At 43.1% G+C, this 25,650-nt stretch overlaps 1 protein-coding gene across 1 annotated transcript in view; it reads left to right on the plus strand.

Moving 5' to 3' along the window:
* The window catches only part of Cdc40 (cell division cycle 40), a 49,104-nt gene extending 28,825 nt beyond the window's left edge, over nucleotides 1-20,279 (plus strand). Inside the window, exons 7-15 of the mRNA XM_034524713.2 lie at nucleotides 1,265-1,404; nucleotides 2,081-2,155; nucleotides 4,065-4,110; nucleotides 5,941-6,042; nucleotides 6,713-6,828; nucleotides 7,062-7,195; nucleotides 15,596-15,672; nucleotides 17,591-17,735; nucleotides 18,555-20,279. Coding sequence (XP_034380604.1) covers nucleotides 1,265-1,404; nucleotides 2,081-2,155; nucleotides 4,065-4,110; nucleotides 5,941-6,042; nucleotides 6,713-6,828; nucleotides 7,062-7,195; nucleotides 15,596-15,672; nucleotides 17,591-17,735; nucleotides 18,555-18,732 — 1,013 coding nt within the window. The 3' untranslated portion in view covers nucleotides 18,733-20,279. The remainder of the gene's footprint in view (nucleotides 1-1,264; nucleotides 1,405-2,080; nucleotides 2,156-4,064; nucleotides 4,111-5,940; nucleotides 6,043-6,712; nucleotides 6,829-7,061; nucleotides 7,196-15,595; nucleotides 15,673-17,590; nucleotides 17,736-18,554) is intronic.
* The last annotated feature ends 5,371 nt before the right edge of the window (nucleotides 20,280-25,650 follow it).

Genomic DNA, 25,650 nt, shown 5'->3' on the forward strand with positions numbered 1-25,650 from the left:
ACAGTTAGGAAATTACGTGCTGATGACCAGAAGCTTAGACAATGAATGGCTAACGATGGCTCAGTACTGACATGGAACTTTGTCACTTCAAGTCCTGAGGCTTCAGGAGACCAACTGGTTTCACAAACTTCAGTTTTATTTCTAAGGCATCTGGTTAGTGCTGTGGTGCTTAAAACTGTAGGCCCCATAAGCAGAGACTAACAAAGATGAAAATGAATTTTCATACTAATGAAATCAGTGAACGTTCTTATTGACTTTGACATAAGAACTAAATCTTGGTTGAATATTTGATACTGTGGGAGGTGGAGAGCATTTTAGTGTTTTTCAGACTTGATCAATATTTTGATTTTACGGTCATCACTTCTAAGAACACCATTTTGCATGAACACATAGTACAAAATAGTAGACGAATATTTAGGACCATTTGAGAAGTTGTTGGAAAATCTGTCCAAATTCCAAGCCAGAACTGATTTAGTAATTTTTAATGAATCTTCAACCAACCACTCAAATAGCAGCTTTTTAAACCAAACAAACACAATCCAAAGGTAGACTGCACAGATGAGTACACGCTAAGGAATTTGGTAGGAAAATTGAAAGTCTTTGTTTTCCAAAATGAAACCATTATGTGTCTAGAACAACATAAAGTGTACAGCACGAGCACTGCAATGTGCAGTGTATGATGATAGTGTAAACTGTGAGCGGAGGCTTCTGTGAGCAGGGTTGATGTTACAGGAGTCACAGACAGAGTGCCGTGCCACCCGGTAACGGTAACGTTTCCTGTAAGGTTTGCCCTGCAAACAAGAAAGGCAGACAGATGTAAAGGAAGCCGATGGGCAAAGTGGAGAAAGGAGTGCTGACACTTGGTGGAGAATAATAAGGTGGAGAAAGGAGTGCTGACACTTGGCTTTGTGAAGTCTAAAACAGGGACTCTGAGGCCTAAGTGTGATCTTCTCTTCCCTCGTAACCGTATTGCAGTGAAGTCGTTGTCACCAGAGCCTGTGGCCGACTGAGAGAACCATAGATCTTATGTAAGGTCTCTTACCTCTTGAGTATTAGAAAGTCTAAACCACGACCTTCCAGTGTAGTGATAGAGAGAACTCCAAGGCCTACTTCAGCCGACTCATGGTGCTGACATTTAACCCCATCAGCGTGCCCTTACCTAAGTCTCAACATGGACAGTAGACCAGAGAATTTGTTACTGTTTTAAGATTTAATGACTATGCTTTATGTTTATTTATGGCTTTCTTTCGACCTTTTGTTGTAGTTAAAGAAATGTATGACTATCAAGGCAGGTCCTACCTTCACATACCTCAGGATGTTGGCGTTAACCTGCGGTCGTCTGTGCCACCTGAAAAATGTTACCTTCCCAAAAAACAAATTCATGTGTGGTCTGGACACACAAAGGTAAGGCAGTTGAATGTTGTCATTGCATGACCCAAGGAGAAGCCAGTGCAAAGCTTCAGCTGCTGATACAGGGCAGGCAGACAGAGTAGGGACATCAGAGTCAAGGTAGATGTGAGACGGGCTCTGGAGGTTCCAGCCTTCCAGGCCGTCCAGGTTGGCCATGACGTAAGCTTTATGGGTCAGTGTCCACCCCCATATTGTTTCTTGTCCCTTTCCCCACAAGTTCCTGCTGCCGTCTGCTTTCTCTTGGCACCACACAGTGAATAACGGGCAGATGGTACCAAGTCTGCTGCTTGGCCTCGGTTAGGTTGCTTTGGTTCCTGGGTTATTACATGTCAGCGAGTAGACCTTCCTTGCCATCAGATCCAAGGTCAAGTTTAAAATAGTGCCAAGTGAGATACTAGCAAACGTTAGAGGCTCATATTTTTTGTCATCTGCACCGTGGCAGCTGTCAATTTCCAGATCTTTGCCAAGAACAGGGGACTACAGAAAGGGAAAGAAATGGCCTGGAGCCATTTGCCTGGCTCAGCATGAGGAAGTGCGGATAAGAAGCCTTCAGTGGCTTAGTGTCCAGTGAGGCCTCTCAGAACACTGATGAAGGCTAGTCTAGAACATGAGGGTCGGAATAAAGAAAAGTAGCCAATTGTCTCTTGTGCTTCGTGCTGTCTTTTTCTAGGGTGTCAGTGCCGTCAGGCTCTTTCCTCTCTCCGGACATTTGCTGTTGTCTTGCTCCATGGACTGTAAAATTAAGGTGAGTCTTCATTCACCTGAGCGTGCCGCAGAGCCAGTGCTTGGTTAATCATAAGCAAGTCTGTGGTTGTTAGGCAACTAGAGGCGAATTATTCTCTCCTCAGCCCTATGGTGTCGCTATTTACGGGCTGCTTCCACACTGTAGACTCAGGCATGGCTCTGTGGGCCGACTGGCTGGACTCTCTTTACTGCTTAGACAGCTGATTAGGGTGGAATGCAATCACGTTGGCATTGGGCACATAAATATTGAATCAGGAATAATGCATTTTTTATGGAGGTTATGGATATGTAACTGAGTTTGTTCCTCAGACTGGCTGAGGGAGAAGAGACATGATGGAAACCCCACATCTAGAGAGTAAACAGTATAACTTTTTTTATCCTTCCCTTTTGAACACTGGGACACCAACCAGCAGTGCCCTCTGCTATCTCTGCTCTCGGTGCTCACAGGAAACAAGCGCCATCTGAACCTTCCTCCCAGATGGAGTGAGGCGGGGAAGCGAGCTGTCGCTCTTGTCAACTCCATATGAACAGAGCGGTTTTGAAACCTTAGGTTTTAAAGAATAGTTGGTATCTTTGTGTCTCTTCTGCATCCAGATCATTGCTCAATAAATACCAGCCCTACAGTATTCTGGTGGCTTGGAGAGTCCGATTGTTAAGGCTTTATCCTTTTTAAATATTGATGACTGCTATCAGTGTATAGAGCCACTGCTTTTCACGGGAGCAGCCACTCAGGCATTCGTGAGAGAAACAGTTTGTCTCTGATTAAAACGGTTTCTCAGAAAATCTCCAATTTTCTTTAACTTTCACTTTATCCATTGAGATTACAATCTTCCCTTGGATCAGGGAACAAAACAGAAAGTTGAATGTAGCTGACATCTATAGACTTCAATTAGGAAACTGTTACATGCAGAGGGATTATAATATCAAAGGCTTGAAATTAGGGCTGTTCTGGGAATGGTCATTGCATCTTGATGTAAATAACCACAACACAGGCAGCACAGAGCAAGTTCCAGCCTTAGAGGATGCTTGCCGACAGGAAGGCCAAGGAAGGGGAGTGGGGCAGGGAGAGGAGAGTCTGCTGGGGAGAGTGAAGAGATCCAAGCGGCCAAACTGTGTGCTGCAACTGCTGCAGCTTAGTGGTTGGCCGAGCATAAGACATAAGAGGAAAAAACAGTCCCGAGCAAGGGAGCAGGTCTTGCCTGTCATGGGCAGGACCTGAGGCTTCTATCTGGTTAGCATTAGGTGCTCAGAAATGTTTTCTGTCTGAGAGTGCGAGCAACACCATCAGGGATGAATGTGAGGGAAACAAGCATGGCATAGCTTTGAAACCTTTGTATTTATCTGCTTTAGATATGATTAGAATTGTGAGCCGTAGATAATTTTTATAGAGATTCTATACATATTACCCAGAAAATATTTTTAAAGACACTTTTCAATATTAAAGTAGTACATAGCAGCAGTCCTAGTAGCATTTAATTCCTTTAAAATTAGTTTTTACAAAGGTAAAACTGTTTCTCATAGAAAAATACGTAAAATACAGGGGAAAAAAACAGTAAGAAAATGAAAATCCCCAGATAAACTTTATGTGCAGCTAAATCCTCTTGATGCTTTGGTGTGAAAACCTCCTCAAGTGTAAAGAATGCTGGTATATACCTGTGTCCAAGCTGTAGGACACAGACTGGTAAACAAGGCAATATTTAGTAATTAAATCCATTGTGCCCACAAAGATGTGTACACACACATAGCTAGCAAATGACTATTGGTGTTTGATAAAAACTTGTATTAAGCTTGATCTCCCCGGGGCTGGAGCTTTGCTCGGTGGCAGAGTACGTTCTTAGTATACATGAGGTCCAGTTTCTGACGCCATAAAGAAAACATTAATATTTTCATGTGTTTTTTATTTTCTCCAGCTATGGGAAGTTTATGGAGACCGGCGCTGTCTGAGAACATTTATTGGTAATATTTCTTTTTCTTGCTGCCTATAAATCTGTTTAGGAATGCTTTCACAAGAAAGACAGCATCATCAGCAATCATTTTACTGCCCTGATATGAAGGAAAGTCTGCCCAGGCAGAGCTGAGCCGTGAAGGAGTAAATCTCTCTAGGTAGGCAAGGAGGACGAGGAAAGGAGAGTGGTGGAGGCCAAGAAAGTGCGCTCTGCCTTAGGGACGGTGGCGTGTGGTAAGGATCTGCCAGGGTAGAGGAGAGGGATAGTGTGGATAGCGATAGAAGGCAGTCAGTGCGGAGAGCCGGCGTGCCGCTAATGAAAGAGGCTGCGTCCTGTAATGGCACTGAAGAGCCATTTAACAGCCCTTACTAGAAAGAAAGTAATGGGATTGGAAGACTACAAAGATTATGTGGCAATCTGGGGGACACTCTCTGATAGGCAAGCCTAGAAGGAAGAAAAGAGACAACACAACTATTTTGTTAGTCTCCGTTGAAAAATGGTAAGAAGAGAAAACGTAATGAGATCCAGTAACAGGATGTGAGTGACACAGGGCAGAAACCCTCCACGACTCCTGGGCGGGGCAGCTGATGAACGAACACTTGTGTAAACGGTTTAGTAAGGGTGGGGATTTAGTAAGGGTGGGGACGTAAGGTTGGGCTTGTTGAGTCTGAGCATCTAGTGAAGCTGTCCAGTAGCCGTGGGCGGAGCTTTAAAACAGGGTCGGGAACTAGCAGCTGAAGCCTCAGAAACGTGACTGAGAAAGCTCCTTGAAGATGAGAAGTGGACCAAGGAAGGGCAGGCTGTGTGCCGAGTGGCCTTCTGGATGCCTCTGTCCTTGTCGCTTCTTGTTACTTTTTTCAAATTTAAGTGTACCAAATGGAAGGGCTGCAGATCACAGTGGGTCTGTTTTTAGATGATAGTGGGAGTCTGTTCTCCCATGCTGTGCTATCCATGTGTGGGTACTCTGCAAATAGATACCAAGATACCACACCAGCACACAAGACTTCTAGGGAAACCGTTAACTGTCTCCAGGGGCATAAAATGTCCCTCATATACGGGGGATCTGATCTCCATCAGCCTCATCTGTACCGCCAGAACATTCTTCAGGGGGAATCTAGAATTCTCTACAAATAGCTGCTCTGTGGAGGGCCTCCTGGTTGCCACGCTTGTTGCCATGGCGCCTGCTGCGGGGCACCTGCCTGACAGGAGTTCTGTGCTGGGGGTGGTTCTGGGAAACAGCCCATGGTTGACGATTGGAGCAGTGTACATTTTGTGAAATTATCTGTGTCCTGGTTCTAGTGAAAAGATGGGATGTCTGCTTTGGATTAGCTGCAGTTTACAGTTTTCCTCAGAACTGTGAGAAAATGGATTGGTCTGGCTGGTTTGACTTCTAAGTACAGTGTAATCAGTGCCCTGAAATTAATTTAGTTTGAGAATAACATCTTTTAGAAAATACAGCTAACACTGTAGTTTTGAGTCAATTTCTATGAACTTAAGTGGTGATGACCAAAATACACAGTTACTGAAGGAGAGCTACAGCTTCCTGAACTTGGGTTTGGGTCACTTTGCTTTTCCTTCCAACAAGCTGAGGAAACTGAAAGTGAGCCTCCAGGTCTCATCAGAACTGTGGGGCTCAACAAGTCTGTGGCTGGGTGGTCATCAGTGCGTACTGCATATTAAAAAGATGGGAAGCAGCTTTTCTCAGTTCACCCACCTGCAGAGCACCTTGAAGGAATAGCAGCAGCCCCTCCCCAGCCTGTCAGGAAGCCCCTGAGGCCACTGTCTAACTTCCTTGTGATGCTGCTCCTCTCCTCACTGTAGCTTCTGGCTCCACCTCTAGGTCACAGTAAAGCCGTGAGAGACATTTGCTTCAACACTGCGGGGACACAGTTCCTCAGTGCGGCCTACGACAGGTACCTGAAACTCTGGGACACCGAGACAGGTGAGTGTGTCCTGCTCTCCCCAGCACACGTTTCTGTGCAAAGAGTGGTCCCCTGGTGAAATGATGCCTCCTCCAAACACAGCTTGATGTGCTGAGCTGCACACGCTCGTGGCTTGTACCACGAATGCTGTCTGTTCTCAAAATATCCCACTGCAGTGATGTCATCAGAACTTGTCTCTGTAACTGATGGGATGATACATTGCTTTGGGGGAGTGTGTGTGTGTGTGTGTGTCTGTCTGTCTGTCTGTCTCTGTGTGTGTCTACTTTATTGCCTTGAAGTAGGGTTTCTCACTGAATTGAAAGCTTACCAGTTTTGCCACACTGGCCAGCCAGCAAGCTCCCATGATTCATGTGTCTGTCCCCAGTGCTGGGTTTACAGACATGCTCGGCAGTGCCTGGCTATTGATATGATGCTGGGGATTCAAACACAACTCCTCACACTCACACAGAAAACATTCTTACCAACTGAGGCATCTTCTCAGCCCCTGAAAAAAATATTTGTAATCATTTTAAAAACAAATCTATGAAAAGTACCAATGTAGTGGTTTTAAGAGTCAAGCTGCCCATCCTCAAAGTCAGTCAGTAAGGACTACTCATTAGGTCTTCGTGCCACTGTCATCTTCTGGAAGTCACACTTAATGTTTCTGTTTAATTTGACTCTTTGGTCTAGGACAGTGTATATCAAGATTTACAAACCGCAAAGTACCCTACTGTGTCAAGTTCAATCCCGATGAAGATAAGCAAAATCTCTTTGTGGCAGGAATGTCTGATAAAAAGATCGTCCAGGTAAGTCTTTTTCAGTATGTCTGTCAGGGTGTGTGAGCTTTAGACTGTATGAGGAGAGAGAACAAAGCATTCATTTGGTTGAGGTCTGCCACGCCGAGGGTCCCCTCTTGTCGTGCTTAGAAGGCAGCAGTCAGTTCATACACATGGAGTGTGAGGAGTCTTCAGTGCCGAAGTGTATCTGGCTTTTTTCATGAGTCCGCTCACCTCTGTGTGCCTTCCCTTTTGCTGCACAGTGGGACATTCGCAGTGGAGAGATTGTTCAGGAGTACGACCGGCATCTGGGGGCTGTCAACACGATTGTCTTTGTTGATGAAAACCGGAGATTTGTGAGCACATCTGATGATAAAAGCCTGCGAGTGTGGGAATGGTGAGTTTCCGTCTGAAGAAAACCTGACTTATGAGACAAGCAATTAAAAACCATAGCCAAAGCTTGATAATACATCACAGTTTTCATGTCTTCCAGCCGGTGTTTTAATAATGTAAATACTGACAGTTTGGAAATGGAAATCTAAACATGTATAATGATTCTTCGCAATCTGGAGAATCTCCCAAAAGTACATGGATTTGAACTTGGTTTGTTGTTGTTTGTGGTCATGATCATTGTCACACTGTCACATCTCACTTTCTTATTTTTTTTTAACTTTTTTTTTTTTCGTTATTGAATATTTCATTTACATTTCAGATGCCATCCCGTTTCCCCATTTCCACCCCACGCCCCAGAAAACCCCTATCCCATCCCCGCTTCTCCTTTTTGCTTTTATACTATTTTTTTAATGTTAATCAAAGGCTTTGTAAGTTTGGTAATGCTCGATAACAAGATGCCCATACAATCAGAAGTGTAACCCAATACCCAACCTAGATATACCAACTGTCTTTGACTGGCAAAGACATGCAAACATCCGCCTCCATGTTCCCCCCCTCCTGCCTCTTGTCACCTAGCTCCTCCTCTCCTTACTCCTCCCACCTTAGCTCCTCCTACATATCACCCTTCCTGTTAAAATAAAACTTTTCTCTTAAAATACAATTAGAGCACAACTATACCAATCTGTGTCAGTAAGGTGCAAGATAGACTTAATACTCAAGTCCATCATTTTGTTGACTAACCAGAACCTCTGTCATCTCTCCTAACTAAAACACTTAGTTCTGAAGTGGCTTTTTTTCTTGGCTTTAGAATGAACGTCAGCTTGAAAACCATCCTCTCAAATCTTTTCTCTCAAAGTAAATAGCAAGGATTGGCTATGAGACTATAAGTCTTCAACCCCATCAGAAATCCAGAATGACTGAGTTAACTGAAATTATGGGAAGCACAAAGCATAGCTTCTAAAACTTAGCCAAATTATAGAGACCGCTGAACACCTGGACAGTCCCTATACTACAAAACGTTGGAGCATCCAATCTTCAGCCTTCTGGCCCAGGATCATCTGACAGACCTAGTGATGCAGAATTATTAAGGGCTAATTACTCTGTCTTGGCAGATATAATCAGTGGACTATTCTGCAAGTGTGACCTTTTCTGGACAGTGATTTGTCTGTAGATGGAAATAGGCAATTCTTGCCTGGTGGTTGTCTTACCACAACTGGAGTAACTCCAAAGATGCTCAATTTTTTCTTAGAATCTAAGACAGGAAGCTGTCAGGAGCAGACAGGTCTCTAGTCAAAATGAACATTTATACAGAAATGTTTGTAACGTCAATTCTGTGGATTTCTGACGTTTTGAAAACCAACTATCCATGTAAGGCAATCTGGACTGTTGTCTGCTAACTCCTCTCAGCTATTTCTAAATAAAATATAGAAAGCACCCTAACAATAAACTCAGAGCCATGAATTTGCCCTTAACTCACAGGCTAACCATCTTGAATCAGTTAAAAAAGTTAAAGAAGGACTGGGTCTAGCCTTGTATTCCTAAATCTGTTACATAGGCATAATGCCTATGAGAGTAACAAAATTAATCTCACTTTAAGCTCATACCAATGAAAACCTTAAATTTGAAATCAAAGTAAATTTTGTACCATTTAAGAAATTATAACTTCATCTTAATGACAATCATGCATATTTCTACGAATAGGTTATGGCTATGCAATAAATCCTAGCTAATCCTCCCTGTTCCACCAAAACCACTACTTTTCCCTAGAAAGACAGCCCAATATTAACCATCTCAGTCTCCAAGCCCAGGGAATAGGGGCGCTGACTCTTCATTAACTTCTTCAAGCTGATTATGGGCATTGAGATATTAGAAGAGGGGTTGGGGGGAGGAGTAAATTGATAAGCCTCTGACGTCTGTGTCTTTACTTCTTCCAGCTGGAATTCCAGGACATCAGAGGTTCGAGCAGGTCTGCTCAGCTCACTTGATGAGTAGATACACCAAGACTGTGTATTCTGCAATATACAATTCTCAAAACAAATTTTAGTATCAAGATAATTTTTTGTTTGAATTCTGGAATCTAGTCTTCTGGTGGCCTGCCTCTGTCATGTCTAATCCATATATTCTGGTAGTTTCTATGAGGGTGTGCTCCCACCATCCTCCCATTTTCGCCTCCCTGCTCTCAAATTCCCCCAACACTTGGGAGTCCAAACTTTCAGGCACCAAGGCCCTCCACTTCCACTGATGCCTGTCAAGGCCACCCTCAACTACCTATACAGGTGGAGCCATGAGTCCCTCCCTTTGTGTTCTCAGGCTGGAGATTTTAGAATGGCTACTCCAGCTTGTTTCTTAGGGCCATTTGATTGAAAAATTGTTTTCCAGACTTTTACTCTAAGGTAGAGTCTGTCTTTGTCGCTGAGGCGGGTTTCCTGTGTGCAGCAAAATGCTGGGTCCTGTCTATGTATCCAGTCCATTAGCCTATGTCTTTTAATTGGTGGATTGAGTCCATTGATGTTAAGAAATATTAAGGAACAGTGATTGTTGCTTCCTGTTATTTTTGTTATTAGAGGTGAAGTTTTCTTTGTGTGGCTATCTTCTTTTGTATTTGTTGGAAGAGGGTTACTTTCTTGCTCTTTCTAGGGTACAGTTTCCCTCCTTGTATTGGAGCTTTCCTGCTATTATCCTTTGTAATGCTGGGTTTGTAGAAAGATATTGTGTAAATTTGGTTTTGTCATGGAATATCTTGGTTTCTCCATCTATGGTAATTGAGAGTTTTACTGGGTATAGTAGCCAGGGCTGGCATTTGTGTTTTCTTAGGGTCTGTATGACATCTGTCCAGCATCTTCTAGCTTTTATAGTGTCTGGTGAGAAGTCTGGTGTAATTCTGATAGGTCTGCCTTTATATATTACTTGGCCTTTTTCCCTTACTGCATTTAATATTCTTTTTTTGTTTTGTGCACTTGGTGTTTGATTATTATGTGACGGGAGGTATTTCTTTTCTGGTCTCGTCTATTTGTCATTCTATAGGCTTCTTATAAGTTTATGGGCATCTTGTTCTTTAGATTAGGGAAGTTTTCTTCTATAATTTTGTTGAAGATATTTATTGGCCCTTTAAGTTGGGAATCTTCACTCTCATCTATACCTATTATCTTTAGGTTTGGTCTCCTTATAGTGTCCTGGATTTCCTGGATATTTTGGGTTAAGAGCTTTTTGCATTTTGCGTTTTCTTTGACAGTTTTATCAATATTTTCTATGGTATCTTCTGCACCTGAGATTCTCTCTTCTATCTCTTGTATTCTGTTGGTGATGTTTGTGTCTGTGACTCCTGATTTCTTTCCCAGGTTTTCTATCTCCAGCGTAGTCTCCCTTTGTGATTTCGTTATTGTTTCTACTTCCATTTTTATGTCCTGGATGGTTTTGTTCAATTCCTTCACCTGTTTGGTTGTGTTCTCTTGTAACTCTTTAAGGGATTTTTGTGTTTCCACTTTAAGGGCTTCTACGTGTTTACCTGTGTTCTCCTTAAATTCTTTGAGAGTGTTATTTATGTCCTTCTTAAAGTCCTCTATCATCATCATTAGAAGGGATTTTAAATCTGAATCTTGCTTTCCTAGTGATATGGGGAATTCAGGACTTCCTTGTGTGGGAGAACTAAGTTCTAATGATGCCAAGTACCCTGGGTTACTGATTCTTATGTTCTTGCGCTTGCCTTTTGCCATCTGGATCTCCTTAGTGCTACCTGCCCTGTCTCTGACTGGAGCCTGTCTTTCCTATTATCTTGGTTGTATCAGAACTGTGTGGAGTGGATGTTACTACTGGGGTTAGAGCTGGGGCCCAAAATCTGCTTAGTGCTCCAGGCCAGGAGTGACTTCCTGGGTCCCAGTTACTCCCTGTTTGGGGTGGAGTTGCTGTCTGCTTACCTAAGATACTGCCCAGGTTAGAGCTCCTGTGAGCCCCGTTTCCTCTGCGTTCTTTGAGATTGAGGGCAGAGCTGCCGCCTGGGATCTCCTCCGTGTTCAGGCCCAGACCGGAGGGAACCCTCACATTCCTTTTTTTAATAAATTATACATAATTTATTTCATGTGCATTGGTGTAAGGGTGTCAGATCCCCTAAGACTGGAGTATAAGCAGTCGTGGGCTGCCACATGGGTGCTGTGGATTGAACCCGGGTCATCTGGTAGAGCAGCTGCCGCTCTTCACTGAGTCATCTCGGTCCTGCTTTAAGTTTTTATTATTTTCATAGTTATATGTATGTGTGTGTATGTGTGTGTATGTATGTATGTGTATGTATGTGTGTATATGTGTCTATATGTGTGTATATATGTGTGTATGTACGTATGTGTATGTATGTGTGTGTATGTGTGTATGTATTGTGTGTATGTGTATATGTGTCTGTATGAGCGTGCATGTGTGTGTGTGTGTGTGTGTGTGTGTGTGTGAGCTTGGCTTGTGTTTCCAGTGGTGAGTTCTAGAGGTCACACTCAGTCCTGAGGTTTGCAGGCAGCCCTTTCCCCCACTGAGTCTCCTCGCTAGCCTCCTCCTGCTTGCTTTACTAATACCTTATTCATCTTTGCAAAATGGCAGGCAGGGTGTAGGATGTTTGGTTACGTTTGGGTCACACATAGAGATCCTGGCCTCAGAACAAATCCAAGGAAAATTGCAATATAGTTAGGTTAACACTTTTTCTTATGGCCTGCCTTGTACTCATCCATGCTGTAAACCGCCTCATATCATCAGCTTTAAACATTTTGCTTGTTGGATATAATCAGAACATATTGACTACTTTTTTCTTTTATCCAAAAAAAAAATTTGTTTTTCTAAAAGTCAAAAAAAAAAAAAAAATCCTTAATCTGGTTTTGTTAAGTGTCTTGGTATTTTATGATTTAGTTACAAAGAAATAAATGTAATCTTTCTGATTAAAGCCAGTCCTTGGGTGGAGCTCGACTTGTATTTATAGTCGCAAAGAACAACTCAGTGGAGACCACAGCATTCCAGGACTAGAAAGTGCACCTTCCCTCCCACTTCTAGAAGTGACAGTTTAAGAGAAAGCAGGCGGCCTTGAACCTCAGCCAGTGGCTTCCTCCTCAGACTGACTCTCACAGAGAGCAGGCCCTCAGTACTGTCAGAATAATTGAGGTCAATTCAGAATCAGTGCACCTGGCAATTTCTCCGCATCGCTCTACCCTTCTGGATTACCCCAAGGACTCTGACTGGACTTTGTCTCTAATCTTACAAACGTCAGCTCCGCCCTTACTGGTCAGCATTCAGAGCTTCTGTCCTTCTTCATAAAAGGTCCTTCTTAGGCCTAGAGATTTAGCTCAGTGGGAAAGTGCTGGCCAGGAAGAAGGGTGGGGAGGAAGGGAAAAAATAGGAGTGGGGGAAGGGAGAGAGAAAGATTGACTGTTTCTTACAGAGAGTCTGCTGTGGACATTGAGTGTCTTTGTTTGGGTGGTTTGGTTTGGTTTGGTTTGGGTGTGTGCATATGGTGTATGTACACTTGTGAGGGTGTGCACATGACCATCCACACGGATGCAGAGGCAAGGACCAGACAAAGATGTCAGGTATCTTCCTCTATCTCATAGGCATGCCTTGCTATTACATAGGTGATGGGGATTTGAACTCAGGTCGTCACACTTGTACTGCAAGCATTCTTACCCACTGAGCCATCTCCCCAGCCTGACAAGGGGTGTGTTTGTATGTGATACGTTAGTGGTCAGGTGTTTGTGTCTTGAGTTGCTGTTTCCATCACTGAAGGTAGAGTGGTATAAAAGAAAGTGAATATTGAGAAGCTATACCAGTTAGAGAGCTTTCAAACACTTGTGTAGAATTGAATCAATAAGATGCTTTGACTAAATTAAGGCTGCAACATTAGAATCCTCCTTTCCCTTTCAGAAGTCAACACTAGTCTAGTCACTAATGAAGATACAGTTCTGGAGCTAGTGCTTCTGTGTGTCAGTCACTAAGTTAAACATTTGATATGAACTTTTTGCTCTAATGTGCAAAGCAATCTTATATGCAGTGGGCTCTTTCTTTTTTCATATAAGGAAACTAAAATAGTTAGAGTGATGTACCATAGGACATGAAATGGTCAAAATTTAAACTGCAGGTCAGACTGATTGCAGAGCTTTTTGTTTGGATGGTGAATGCAGACAATGTAGGCAGAGAAGGTAACTTGGATCTGCTCAGTGGAGAGCAAACCAACTTGGGACCTCAGATCTCTCCGCTTCTCCTAAGAGTAATTGCTGGTGATTCTGGAGGGATGAAGAAGCCCTAAGCCCAGAGCAGAGTGAGTCCAGGGACAGGAAGTTCCCAGCACTGGGACTTTAAGAGGAGGTTTTCCAAACTCATGTGTCCTCTACCTCATTGTAGCACAGCACCATGACAGAGAAAGAGAACCAGACGTTCGTTCGGTGGTTAAGAGCACCAGGGCCCAGATTCAGTTCCCAGCACCCACATGGCAGCTCAGAGCACTCTATGTAACTCCAGTTCCAGGAATCTGATGCCTTACCAAGTCACCAAGCACACCCACAGCGCACAGACAAGATACTCATACACACTACAGAACACAGCCGAGGGAAGCTGGGCTTTCTGTAACTGTGCTGTGCAAGCAAAGCCCTAACGTCACTGAGAAGAGTTGGAAGTTAGGACAGAAGCCACAGGTGTGCCCTGCAGATCAGCTGAAAGCATGTCGGTGGCCATGGGGGCCCTTGTTCTGACGGTTTTATTTTTGTCTTTTAACCAAAGGTATTTATTTTGGTAAAATACTTTTAAAGGAATTTTACAGAAACTGGTTAACATTACTGTATTTTTTATTTTTATAATGCCACAGGCTGGTTAGATTTGATAAGTTCATTTCCAAACCAGATTATGTGAAATCAGTTCCAACCCTGTTATATTGAATTCCAAGATCTAAGTAGAAAATGACGCTGTTTTTATGAAGTTCAACTATTCCTAGCAGGCATTTTTGCCGGAAATAATGAAGTTCTAAGGGTGGCCCAAATTCAGTTCTTGTTCTAGGGCAGTGGCTCTCAGCCGTCCTCACACTGGGACCCTTTAAAACAGTTCCTCGTGTTGTGGGGACCCCCAACCATAAAATCATTTTTGTTGCCACTTCATAACAATAACTTTGCTGGTGTTGTAAACCATAATGTAAATATCTGACGTGCTACCCCTGTTAAAGGGTCATTTGTCCCCAAAGGGGTCTTGACCCACAGGTAGAGAACTGCTGTTCCAGTCTGGTACCAAGACTTGTTAAAACAGGGCCCTGGAACGCTTCTGCTAGGTTTCCTACAGATGTGAACCTAAAATAGGTGATTCATTTAGAAAGTGCTCTTGCTTCCATCGTGTTATAAGATTCACTGTCTACTAGTGATAAATCCGGGGGAGAGCAGGAATCCTTTTTATAAGGTGAGGCTCCTACACTTGGGTCATTCAGAAAGACCATTCTCACCTCATTCAATGAGTCCTAGGATCTGATAAATGTCACTTCCCTGGGTACAACAGAAGTCTCTTTCCTCTCGACATTTGTTCCTTCTGGATGTTGGATAAATGTATAGAGAAATCCACAAGAGAAGCAAAGTATTGAAACTAAAATCATACCTTTACGTTGAAATAGCTCTTCGCCCCATGGTGTTCATCAGATTACACTTCCCACACATTACCCCACGCAAACAGTGTTGGTCCCCTAGGAAGCAACAGTACCAAAACTCCTTCAGAATTACCAAGTATCTTTTGTTATAAAAAAGAATGAAAACAAAAAGGTACCTAGTACGTTTGGTTCTCAGTTGAGGTGAAGGCTTTTGAATTTTGTTGTCTCTTCAGGCATTTTTATCACAAAGTTTTTGCTGTTCTGTATTTTGCATTTTGCCCTGTACTTTGCACCTTGAAAATGCTTTTCTTGTCAACTGTAAATAGGCGTGGTACCAAGCACCGAATCAGGCACTTACTCTGCAGCCTGGGCCATTGTTTCTGGGCAGATAAAACTAGTAAGCGCAGATCCCCGCAGCTGCGTCCACACTCACTGCGGAGGGGTAGGGCATTTTAACACTCCCAGGTGCTCATGGGGTGATGAGTAAGGGTGGTGGGCCAGTAATAACATCCCTCAGAGGCCTGCTCAAGCACCCTGCTTCTGGCGACCATGCTGCCTTTTAAGATGAGTTCATCATTCATGAGTATTTAGCAATATACGGGCCAGAGTTTAAGTCTAATAGTTAGAAAGCAGAACCACTGACACTATTATAATTTTCATGGAAAGGCATTTTGTAAACTAAAAACTTTTTAGTAATAAAACTCCATCCTGGAAGCTTACTGAAAAGGCAAATTGCTTTTACTTGGGTACATTTGGGTAACTCTCCCAAATGTGCTTGTGAGAGTTACTGGCTCTAATGTGTGTGTTGTTGTCGATTCTTAGGGACATCCCTGTGGACTTCAAGTACATAGCAGAGCCCAGCATGCACTCCATGCCCGCAGTGACCTTGTCTCCAAACGGTAAGTTGGTGCATAGAGCTTGTTTAGAATGAGTGTGTAAGACACAAAGGAACCGCTGGAGCCGCAGAGCAGAGCTCCACACGAGGAGCCGGGGTGTTGCCATCCGCCTATAGGGAAACCTTTTCAGAATGGCGAGTAATTACTGGTTTTCATATGTGAGTCACTTCGCCCACTCTCCTGTTTTGAAAAAATAAAAGAATCAGTGATTTATAGTTAGCATTAAGGATTTCTTACAGTTGTTTTTGTTTCTTAGTTTCAATAATTTTCCTTCCAACACAAATCAGGTTCAGTAAAACATTTAATAAGTGCTTTTCTTTCAAGGGAATAGAAAATTTTGGTCCGATTCTTCAAAATGAGAACATTTTAGCAATTTACATGTAAAAGATCTTTTAGTGAAGCTTTACGTCCCTATTGGACACTGAGAAGATAGTTCCAGTGCACAGTTTCTTTAGACTTTTGCATGGTAACAGGGTCAGGTCACCACAGTGTAGGGCTTGTTGATGAACCCCCATTCTCGTTACACTTTGAGGACCAATATGCCCAGATACCATGTTGCACTTCACTCCTGGCCATACAGCTTGGTTGAACTGGTATTGGTACTCACATCTGGCGTCCTGTCTCCTTCATGGCAAGTTTCTGTCTTTCTTTGAGTGCCAAGGGTCATGCTTGATGCAGCCCACTCACTGCGTTGATGCACTTTAGAGTGTTAATGTCGTGATTTTTTTCTGTGCATAGGTGTTTTGCCTGCACGTATGTCTGTATGAGGGTGTCAGATTCTCTGGAGCTATCATGTGGGTGCCGAGAAATGAACCCTGGTCCTCTGGAAGAGTATCCAGTGCTCTTAACCAGTGCTTGAGCCGCCTCCCCAACCCTAATGGTATATTCTTGATGGCAGAGGCCCTTCTCTTCCCACTTCTCTGTGGGAGCCATTTTGCAGGGCCCAAGTTGAAAAGAAGGGGTGCAGAGGATTGTGAGAGGGAATTACATCTCCAAAAGATTTCCTTCAGCAAGACAAAACAAAAAATCAATAGTTTTCTATTTGATAACCCTTGTAAGTAATAGGTAATTGTGCTACAGGCACACCGATACGATCAGTGTCTTGTGAGCGTGTAAAGTGAATGTTTTCAGAGGTATTCTGAGGGTAGAGGAGGACATGGAGGCAAGGGAGAATCTGCTTCTCCCTCAGCCTTTTTGTGGCAGCTCAGTGGCAGTTGGTAGGAACCCTGTCATCCTTAGAAAAGCATCGAGTAGATACCATCTTGACAGTCACCATAGTATACCCTTTGTCGCCAGGCTTCAAGACTTCATGCTGGATTTTAACCGTCTGGCAGCCCTCTCCTCACTTAGGTGGTGTTGCCTGCGTCATTTTTACCACTCTAGCAGCTATGAGTAAATGCTGTCTGCAGGCAGGGGCTTCGCTGACTCCTGGGTAGATGAAAGCAGTGTGCTTTCTAGGAAACAGTTGGTACGGTCTTGTTGATCCTCATTTTCAGTGCAGTTTTATTTGATAATCCTTCATTTATCATGAAGCTAGTCTTTAAGAGTTGCCACAGTTCTGTTCTGTTCTGTAGTTCTATTGACTGGACTTATTATAAACTTAGCAATTTTTATCAATAGCTTATTTGTATTGACACTAGGCCTGGAAGTTTGTTTTCTTATTTTTGAACAGTGTGAAGCTCTCCTCTGAAGAGTACTCGCTGACAGTAGGGTAACAGCAGCAGAGTCAGTCACGTTAGATAAAAGAATCCCTCTTGCCAATGGCTGACCTAGAACACTCTACAGATGCCACAGGAACTTGCTTTTCTGATCTTATAAAGTACTTTGGAACAAAGGTGTAATGAAAGCTAATCTTTTTTAAATAAACTTTTTAAAAATGTTTAAATCTTCCTCTAAAATATACCGCTTTTGCATTTTACAGGAAAATGGCTAGCATGCCAGTCGATGGATAACCAAATCTTAATTTTTGGAGCACAGAACAGATTCAGATTAAATAAGAAGAAAATTTTTAAGGGCCACATGGTAGCAGGCTATGCTTGTCAGGTAGACTTCTCACCAGACATGAGGTACGTTTAAGTCTTCATATTCACATGTGATGGTGGTGTGTAGAGTCCTTCACAAATCACTGGGACTTGTGTAATTGCATGAGAACTGTGTAATCTTCGAAAATGGCAGACGTAACGGCAAGAATGAGTTATAAAGATTAGATGGGCGCTTCTGTGGTGTCTTCCTCAGTGTGCTTTCTGACACTGCTCAGGCCATGACCTTTAGCCACCTAGTAACCCCTGTCCCCATCACCATGACGGTACTGTCTCTGCTCTCCATCGCTGTGGTGGAGGAGGTCCAGGAGAGCCTGCATCGCTGTTGCACAGAGCTCCGTTTCTCACCTACACAGTTGTCCACACTGGGAACAGAAATGCAGCTTTCGGATATTTCTGGGTCACAGTCAGTGACATTTCTGTGTTCACTTCCCAGCTCTTAGTTAAAAATACACAGGTGCAAAGAATTCAGATAGGCCTGTGGCTTTGTATATTTAGTGTGGTAATTACGCCTCAGCTTCCCATTCTGATTCAGTCTTGAATCAGAGCATATCGAAGCTAAAGATGTGTAAAAGTTCCTTGCTGTACAGCGTGCCTGACATGCTCACTGGCTACATGTGAAGCTGGCGCTTCTGTGCAGTCTGCCTGTCTAGAGATGCGCTGACTCTTAGATTGGCGGCGTATCGGAGGGGAGAGGCTGGAGATGTGCAACTGCAGACCGCTTCAAGCGCTCATTCTTCTGAGTTCCTTACATTCACGTTTCTCGTAGTAAAGGGGGCTGTCTCTCATTCATATCACCAGTTTAAGGTGTCTGAGTAACCAGGATTTGTTTTCATTCTATTACAGCTATGTGATTTCAGGAGATGGAAATGGGAAATTAAACATTTGGGACTGGAAGACCACAAAACTCTACAGTCGCTTTAAAGCCCATGATAAAGTGTGCATAGGTGCAGTGTGGCACCCTCATGAAACATCCAAGGTCATCACGTGTGGTTGGGATGGCCTCATTAAGTTGTGGGATTAATGGGATTAGTCCTTTCACTGTCTGGGATCATTTTTGATCCAGTGTCATATTTAACTATTTAATTATTAAAATGTGTTGGATGACAGCTTGATTTATAGGTAATCTTTTCTTATATGGCCTTATGAAGTTGGCCTGTTGTTTTTAAGAGCTCTGTAAATTTGCCTCAGATAAGTTCAATAGCAGCTTCACTTTGTTCTTTATAGATGTTATTTATATGGAAAATGACAACTGATTATATTTGACAAGTAGTTACTGTTGGCAGGCAGTTGCGTTTGTCCCTATGATGTCACTAAAAGGATCATTTTGTAGTCAAGAAAAAAAATGCCTATTGGATATGGGATCCCATGGGAAATGATGTAGCTAACAACTCAGAAAGGTACCAGACACTCAGCAACCCAACCCGTCCACCGGGACGGCAGGAACAAACGGACACTCAGCAACCCAACCTGTCCACCAGGACAGCAGGAGCAAACGGACACTCAGCAACCCGTCCACCAGGATGGCAGGAGCAAACGGACACTCGGCAACCCATCCACCAGGATGGCAGGAGCAAACGGACACTCAGCAACCCGTCCACCAGGACGGCAGGAGCAAACGGACACTCAGCAACCCGTCCACCGGGACGGCAGGAACAAACAGACACTCAGCAACCCGTCCACCAGGACGGCAGGAACAAAGGCAGAACCACCTTTAATTCCCGCTCATTGAATCAAGTTCTCTTCTTCTTCAAGTTCCATTATTTTTTATGGCCTGTGTTGTTTATTTTTACTTGTAAATTAGTGACTTTCATTGGCTGCTGCTTTCCTCTAACTATGAAGCAATGTAAAATTAAAAGGCAGTCTGCAGTTCCTTTCTTGACTCTTCCTGATCACCAGAGACAGGACTGTGTAGAAAGTGAGGTTGTCTCTGACGCTGGAGCCACGGCTTTGGATGTTACGCGCAATCACTGTCTGGAAGGCCCTCCGCACGCTCAGAAATCAGGGTCTCAGGCTCACCTTCACCACTGGGATGAGTGGTAATGAGTTCCCGCTGGCCAGACTGAAGGCAGAGTCCAAAATACCATTGTAATGTCTTTGAAGTCACAGTTTTGTCCTTAAAATCACTCTGTTTTTGCTTGTGAATATAAACAGTGAAACTTTTGAATGTTAGAAAAATTTAAATTTCTTTTCAGATCTTTGAAAAACTATTGGCACTATATAAGAAAATGCCTGCCCCCCCCCCCCCCCGTTTGATAGGCCGCCACATGCCCAACATCGCACTGCCTAGCCACTGCCGTTTCTGCGACTTCCAGGAAGGGTGGCACATTGGAGGAAAGAATTCACACAAAACCTTTCTGTCGTCCCAACCACTGTCTTAACAAATGTGAGTCACTGGAGTGCAGTGAGACAGACTTCAGCAGCTGTATTGCATGTTAATGAATTATCATTTTGAAATCTCAACTTCTCTTGCTGTGTTTTTGACTGTTTCTAAACAGAGTAACTGTACATAAAAGTTTTCTCTTTTTTGAAAAGATCCTATTTTTGAATAAAGCATTCTTTTTATAGAAAGTGCTGCTGAAATGTCCACTGTGTCCTTTTGTCTTAAGTCTGTGAAGACACCAACACACCACTTTCAGACTTAAATGGGTCACATAAAAAGAAATGCTTTTTATGAGAGGTGAGGGCTGTCCAGTACGTTAATGGCTTTATTCTGACCACATGATGAAACACCAGTCAGCATCCAAGAAGCATTTGGTGTGTGCAGGCAGACAGGCAGGTTCCTTCCCAGCATAGAAACCCTAAGGCGCTCAGTCGCTCACTGAGTGCTTTGCTGCCTTCTCCTCACCACTGCGAGCTGCTGTCACACCAAAGGACAGTTCTTCCCAAAAAGTTAGAAGTTAGAAGATTCATTTAAAGTTGAACTGATGTAAAAATTTCAACTGAATTCACAATAAAACACTGAAACAGAAGCTGGGCTGTTTTGCCCTGAGCAAGAAACCAAGTTTAAGACAAAAGATGGAGGAGGGTACACAAGATTTTTTTCGAGGAGAAACAGGGTATGTTCTGTGTGTTTTGAGACAGTCTCATTTAGAATTGATAATCCTGCCTCTACCTCCCAAATGCTGGTATTATAGGCTTGGACCAGCCACATCTGGCAGGAACTGGTTCTTGAGAACCACTTTATGGGGCTGGCCACTAACTTAAAATGCGTATAAAATGCCTATGAGAGAATAATGGCAGTGAAGCATCAACCTTTGAGTGGCAGCCATGAAGATCCTAATACCAGTAACAATTGCAGAAGCACCTTGGAGCTCGGCTGACTGAACTGCACATTTTGATTGAGTTGTTTGCTGTGATACAGGATGCAGAAGGGGAAAAAAAAAAAACCAGATAGTTGAGGGAGCCAGAGTGTGTTCTGGTGCCAGGAAGGAATGTAAAATACCACCCAGACCTTAAATGTGATGTCAGCCTGAGACCTAGGGAACACAGATGCCATATTTCATCTGATACAGAATGTTCACATGTTAATGTCTCAGGATAAGGCTCTAGTTGAAAGCTGTGCTGTACCATAGACTCACTGGCAGCATCCATTCTTCCTGAGTCATTGAACGGTTGACGTCATAGAGTACAGAGAAAGCCAAGGACAAAGGAGCCAGGGAAGAGGGGAGCTGGTGGGAGGAAGGTGCCTGTCACAAGCACTGGATCGAAAGTCACATCACGAAACACGTGCTCAGTGAGTAAGTAAGCAGAGTGAGCTAGCTTCATTTACAGTAAAAAAAAAAATAAAAAGATTCATTTACAGTAAAAAGTCTAAGGCTTTCCACGCTCTCTTCCATAGTAGTCCCTGAGCCACGCAGGGCAGGCGTGATCCGGTGTCCTCTTTGTGGCTGAGTGCTCCACATTGGCCATTTGTGAATTTCCGAGCTAACCACGTTTTATTGCACAAAGAGACTTCTCTAATGAGGTCTGAGGGCTGCACTGTTTCTATGAGTATAGAGATATACATTTAGAAAGCAATTTGGTACTGTGTCCATTTAGCAAAATCATAGCGGTAGATTCATTCCTGAGGGTTATGGATTCCCCACCCATGAGTTCTTAGCAAGATTTACAGCACTAAACCTTTCTTTTTTTTTTTTTTTTTTTTCTCTTGCAAAGCAGATCTTAAATCCAAGCAGAGTTGGGTGGTCACCCCTACAGCACTAGCACCACTAGTGCACACTGGTCGTTTTTGTAGTTCATGGAGGTTACAGCTGAGTAAGGCTGTTGTTGATGGCTTTTCCCCAGCAAGCTACATAGCACCTCAGCGTACTGTGAAAGCCAATCCCTGTCAGCACCATCTTCAAGTCTCTGTGTCCTATGACCAAAATGTGTGGTGTTTTCAGCAGTGGGGTCTTACCATCAAGTTCTGTTGGCCAACCAAGAACAATGCAGAACTGTATTGGTTTTGGAGGCTCTAGGACACCCCTGGCCAACAAATCAAAGAAAGGTGCTTTAGCCAGCTTTCTCTAGAGCAGTGGTTCTCAACCTTCCTAATGCTGTGACCCCCCCCCCCCTCCCCAATACAGTTCTTCATGTTGTGGTGACCCAACCATAAAATTATCTTTGTTACTACTTCATAACTAATTTTGCTACTGTTATGAATCATAATGTAAATATCTGTGTTTTCCAATGGTGTTCAGCAAACCCTGTGAAAGGGTCATTCAACCCCCAAAAGCGGTTGCACCCCACAGATTGAGAACCACTGCTCTAGAGTCACAGAATCAATAGAACAAATGTATGTGTTAAAAGACTTTAAGTCAGCTTACTTTGAAATCTTTTTTTTATTATTATTTATTTTTTTTTATTGGATATTTTATTTACATTTCAGATGCTACCCCCTTTCCCCATTTCCCCTCCCTAGAAAACCCCTATCCCATGCCCCCTTCTCCTTTTTGCTTTTATACAATTTTTTTTAATGTTAATCAAAGACTTTATAAGTTTGGTAATGCTCAATATCAATCAGAAGTGTAACTCAATACCCAACCTAGATATATCAACTATCTTTGACTGACGGAGACACGAGAATATCCGCCTACATGTTCCCTGCCCCCTCTCTTTCTCTCTCTCATCACCTAGCTCCTCCTCTCCTTTTCCTCCTCTCCTTACTCTTTCTCTTCCTCTCCTTACTCCTCCCACCTTAGCTTCTCCTACATATCACTCTTCCTGTTAAAATAAAACTTTTCTCTTAAAATATAGTTAGAGCATAACTATACCAATTTGTGTCAGTAAGGTACAAGATAGTCCTAATACCCAGTCTATCATTTTGTTGACAAAACAGAACCTCTGTCATCTCTCCTAACTAAAAGACTTAGTTCTGAACCTGGCTTTTTTCTTGGCTTTATAATTAATGTCAGCTGAAAACCATCCACTCAAATCTTTTCTCTCAAAGTAAATAGCCAGGATTGGCTATGAGACTATAAGTTTTCAACCCCATCAGAAATCCAGAATGACTGAGTTAACTGAAATTATGGGAAGCACAAAGCATAGCTTCTAAAACTTAGCCAATTTATAAAGACTGCTGAACACCTGGGCAGTCCCTATACTACAGAACGTTGGAGCATCTGATCTTCAGCCTTCTGGCCCAGGATCATCTGACAGACCTAGTGATGCAGAATTATTAAGGGCTGATTACTCTGTCTTGGCAGATAAAATCAGTCGACTATTCCGCATTACTTTGAAATCTTTTTTTTGTTTGTTTGTTTGTTTGTTTTGTTTTGTTTTTTTGAGACAGGGTTTCTCTGTGTAGTCCTGGCTGTCCTGGAACTCACTCTGTAGACCAGGCTGGCCTCGAACTCAGAAATCTGCCTGCCTCTGCCTCCCAAGTGCTGGGATTAAAGGTGTGCGCCACCACTGCCCGGCCTATTACTTTGAAATCTTAACAACTGAATCACATCCCGGAAACAGAACTGTGTAGTTTCTTGGTCTTTGAGGTTGGGTAGCTCAGCAGTCTAAAGCTCACCTAGAACCTAAAGGGTTTCTGGAGAGATGCTGGTCCTCAGTAACCCAGGGAAGCCAGGCAACAGTCAGTAGCAGTACAAGATAAACTGACTTGGCAGTAAGAGTCAAGGCCAAACCACCAAGAGACAATTAATGCCCCATTGCTAATCCCCCTGTGTATCTGGGCTGCTATTAGATGGTGCTGCCTACATTTGGGGTGAGGAATGTCTTAATTGAGACATTCTCAATTTCCCAGGCTCCCTATACAGGTTCTAATTTTCCAAGCATCCTTAGAGGCAGTTATCCCTTTTCCCACCTCCTCTCTGCCCTACTTGCTCTTCCCTCTCTGAACTTAACCTTCCTTCTACAGTATTTCCTCTTTACCTCACCTGTGTTCTACTCGCGCCTCCCCCCACCACCACCCCATCCCCCCGCCTCAGCCTCCCTTCCTTAAGAGCTTCCCTCCTTACCAGTAGTCTCTTTCTACTTACCTAGATTCTATAGGTATTTCAAGTTAACACAGATCTGAAAATTCAACACTATATAGCATGTGAGTACAGCCCTGTGACGCTAATCCTTCTAGGTCTAGGTTATTTCTCTTGGCTTGTTTTCCAACACTACCTATTTACCTGCAAAGTTCGTAATTTCGTTTTTCTGTAAAGCCGAATAGAATCCTATTGTTTACAGGAACGGCATTTTTGTTCGTCAGCGGAACTGGTCATTTAGGCTATTCTCATGCTCGCGCACCTGTGACTCAGTGATGAACATGGATGATCATGTGTCAGTCAACCGCTTTTTAAGAGCACAATAACAAGTGCATGCCGCACAGTAGGGTCCTAGGACCTTTTTTTTTTTTTTTTTTTTTTTTTTTTTTACATAAGAAGAGTTCAGGTATCCACTGTTACTGCCTCATCTTCTAAAAGATGTTCTAAGGTCCAAATTGCTCATAACAGAGTTCATGGAATGATTTTGATGTTCATACTGTCCTGCCCTGTGTTACATTTAGGGTATTTCCTAAGATCTATGTCCAGATAACTTTAAATTCTCTTCGGTGTGTCTAATCCATTAAGTTTCTCAATTCAGCCACTGGTTTTCTCTTCTGGGAGGACTACTTGATCTTGTATATATGTCTGGTTTTTTTTTTTTTCATAGACTAGTTTTTTAAGTTTTGTGTAGTCTTTTATGACTTAAATCATGAACAGTTTATATTAATTTTTAAGATTTATTTTTATTTGTGTGCATGCTGCATGCATGCAACATGTGCACACGTAGCTATGATCTACCCTATGTATGTGCATGTTTGCATGCATGTGTACAGGTAGCTGTGACCTACCCTATGTGGATGCTTTAAACTGAACTCAGGTTCTCTGGGAGAGCAGCAAATACTCTTAACTGGGAGCCATCTCTCCAACCCCATATTCTACATTCTTTAAAATGTTACAGAAGGATCGGAATCTATGCTCATCCTCAACCACAGTTTAAGGACAGCCTGGGATAGATGATGCTTTGTCCCATCTCTCTGCACTGTTCCCTCCAACAAGGAGTGCATTCAGTCATCTCAAGTACCAAGGCTAAAACTCCCAGTGTGTGTGTACACATGTGTGTGCGTGTGTGCATGCATTCGTGTGTGTTTGGCTCTGCTACATGGTACTCCATTTATTTCCTTATCAGATGTAACTTTTTTTTCTTTTTTTGTTTTTTTTCAAGACAGGGTTTCTCTGTGTAGTCCTGGCTGTCCTGGAACTCACTCTGTAGACCAGGCTGGCCTCGAACTCAGAAATCCACCTGCCTCTGCCTCCCAAGTGCTGGGATTAAAGGTGTGCACCACCACTGCCCGGCCAGATGTAACTCTTTATTATGAATGAGTCTTCTCTGAGGAAATTCTTAGTAGCCTGGATTAAAGAGTCCCTTCAAAGCATTTTGCATCCAGTTTTGCCGTGTCCTGCGGAAGGTGTCACCCCTA

The sequence above is a fragment of the Arvicanthis niloticus genome, chromosome 20 (genome assembly GCF_011762505.2).
Source record: "Arvicanthis niloticus isolate mArvNil1 chromosome 20, mArvNil1.pat.X, whole genome shotgun sequence".
NCBI classification, from domain to species: Eukaryota; Metazoa; Chordata; class Mammalia; order Rodentia; family Muridae; genus Arvicanthis; species Arvicanthis niloticus.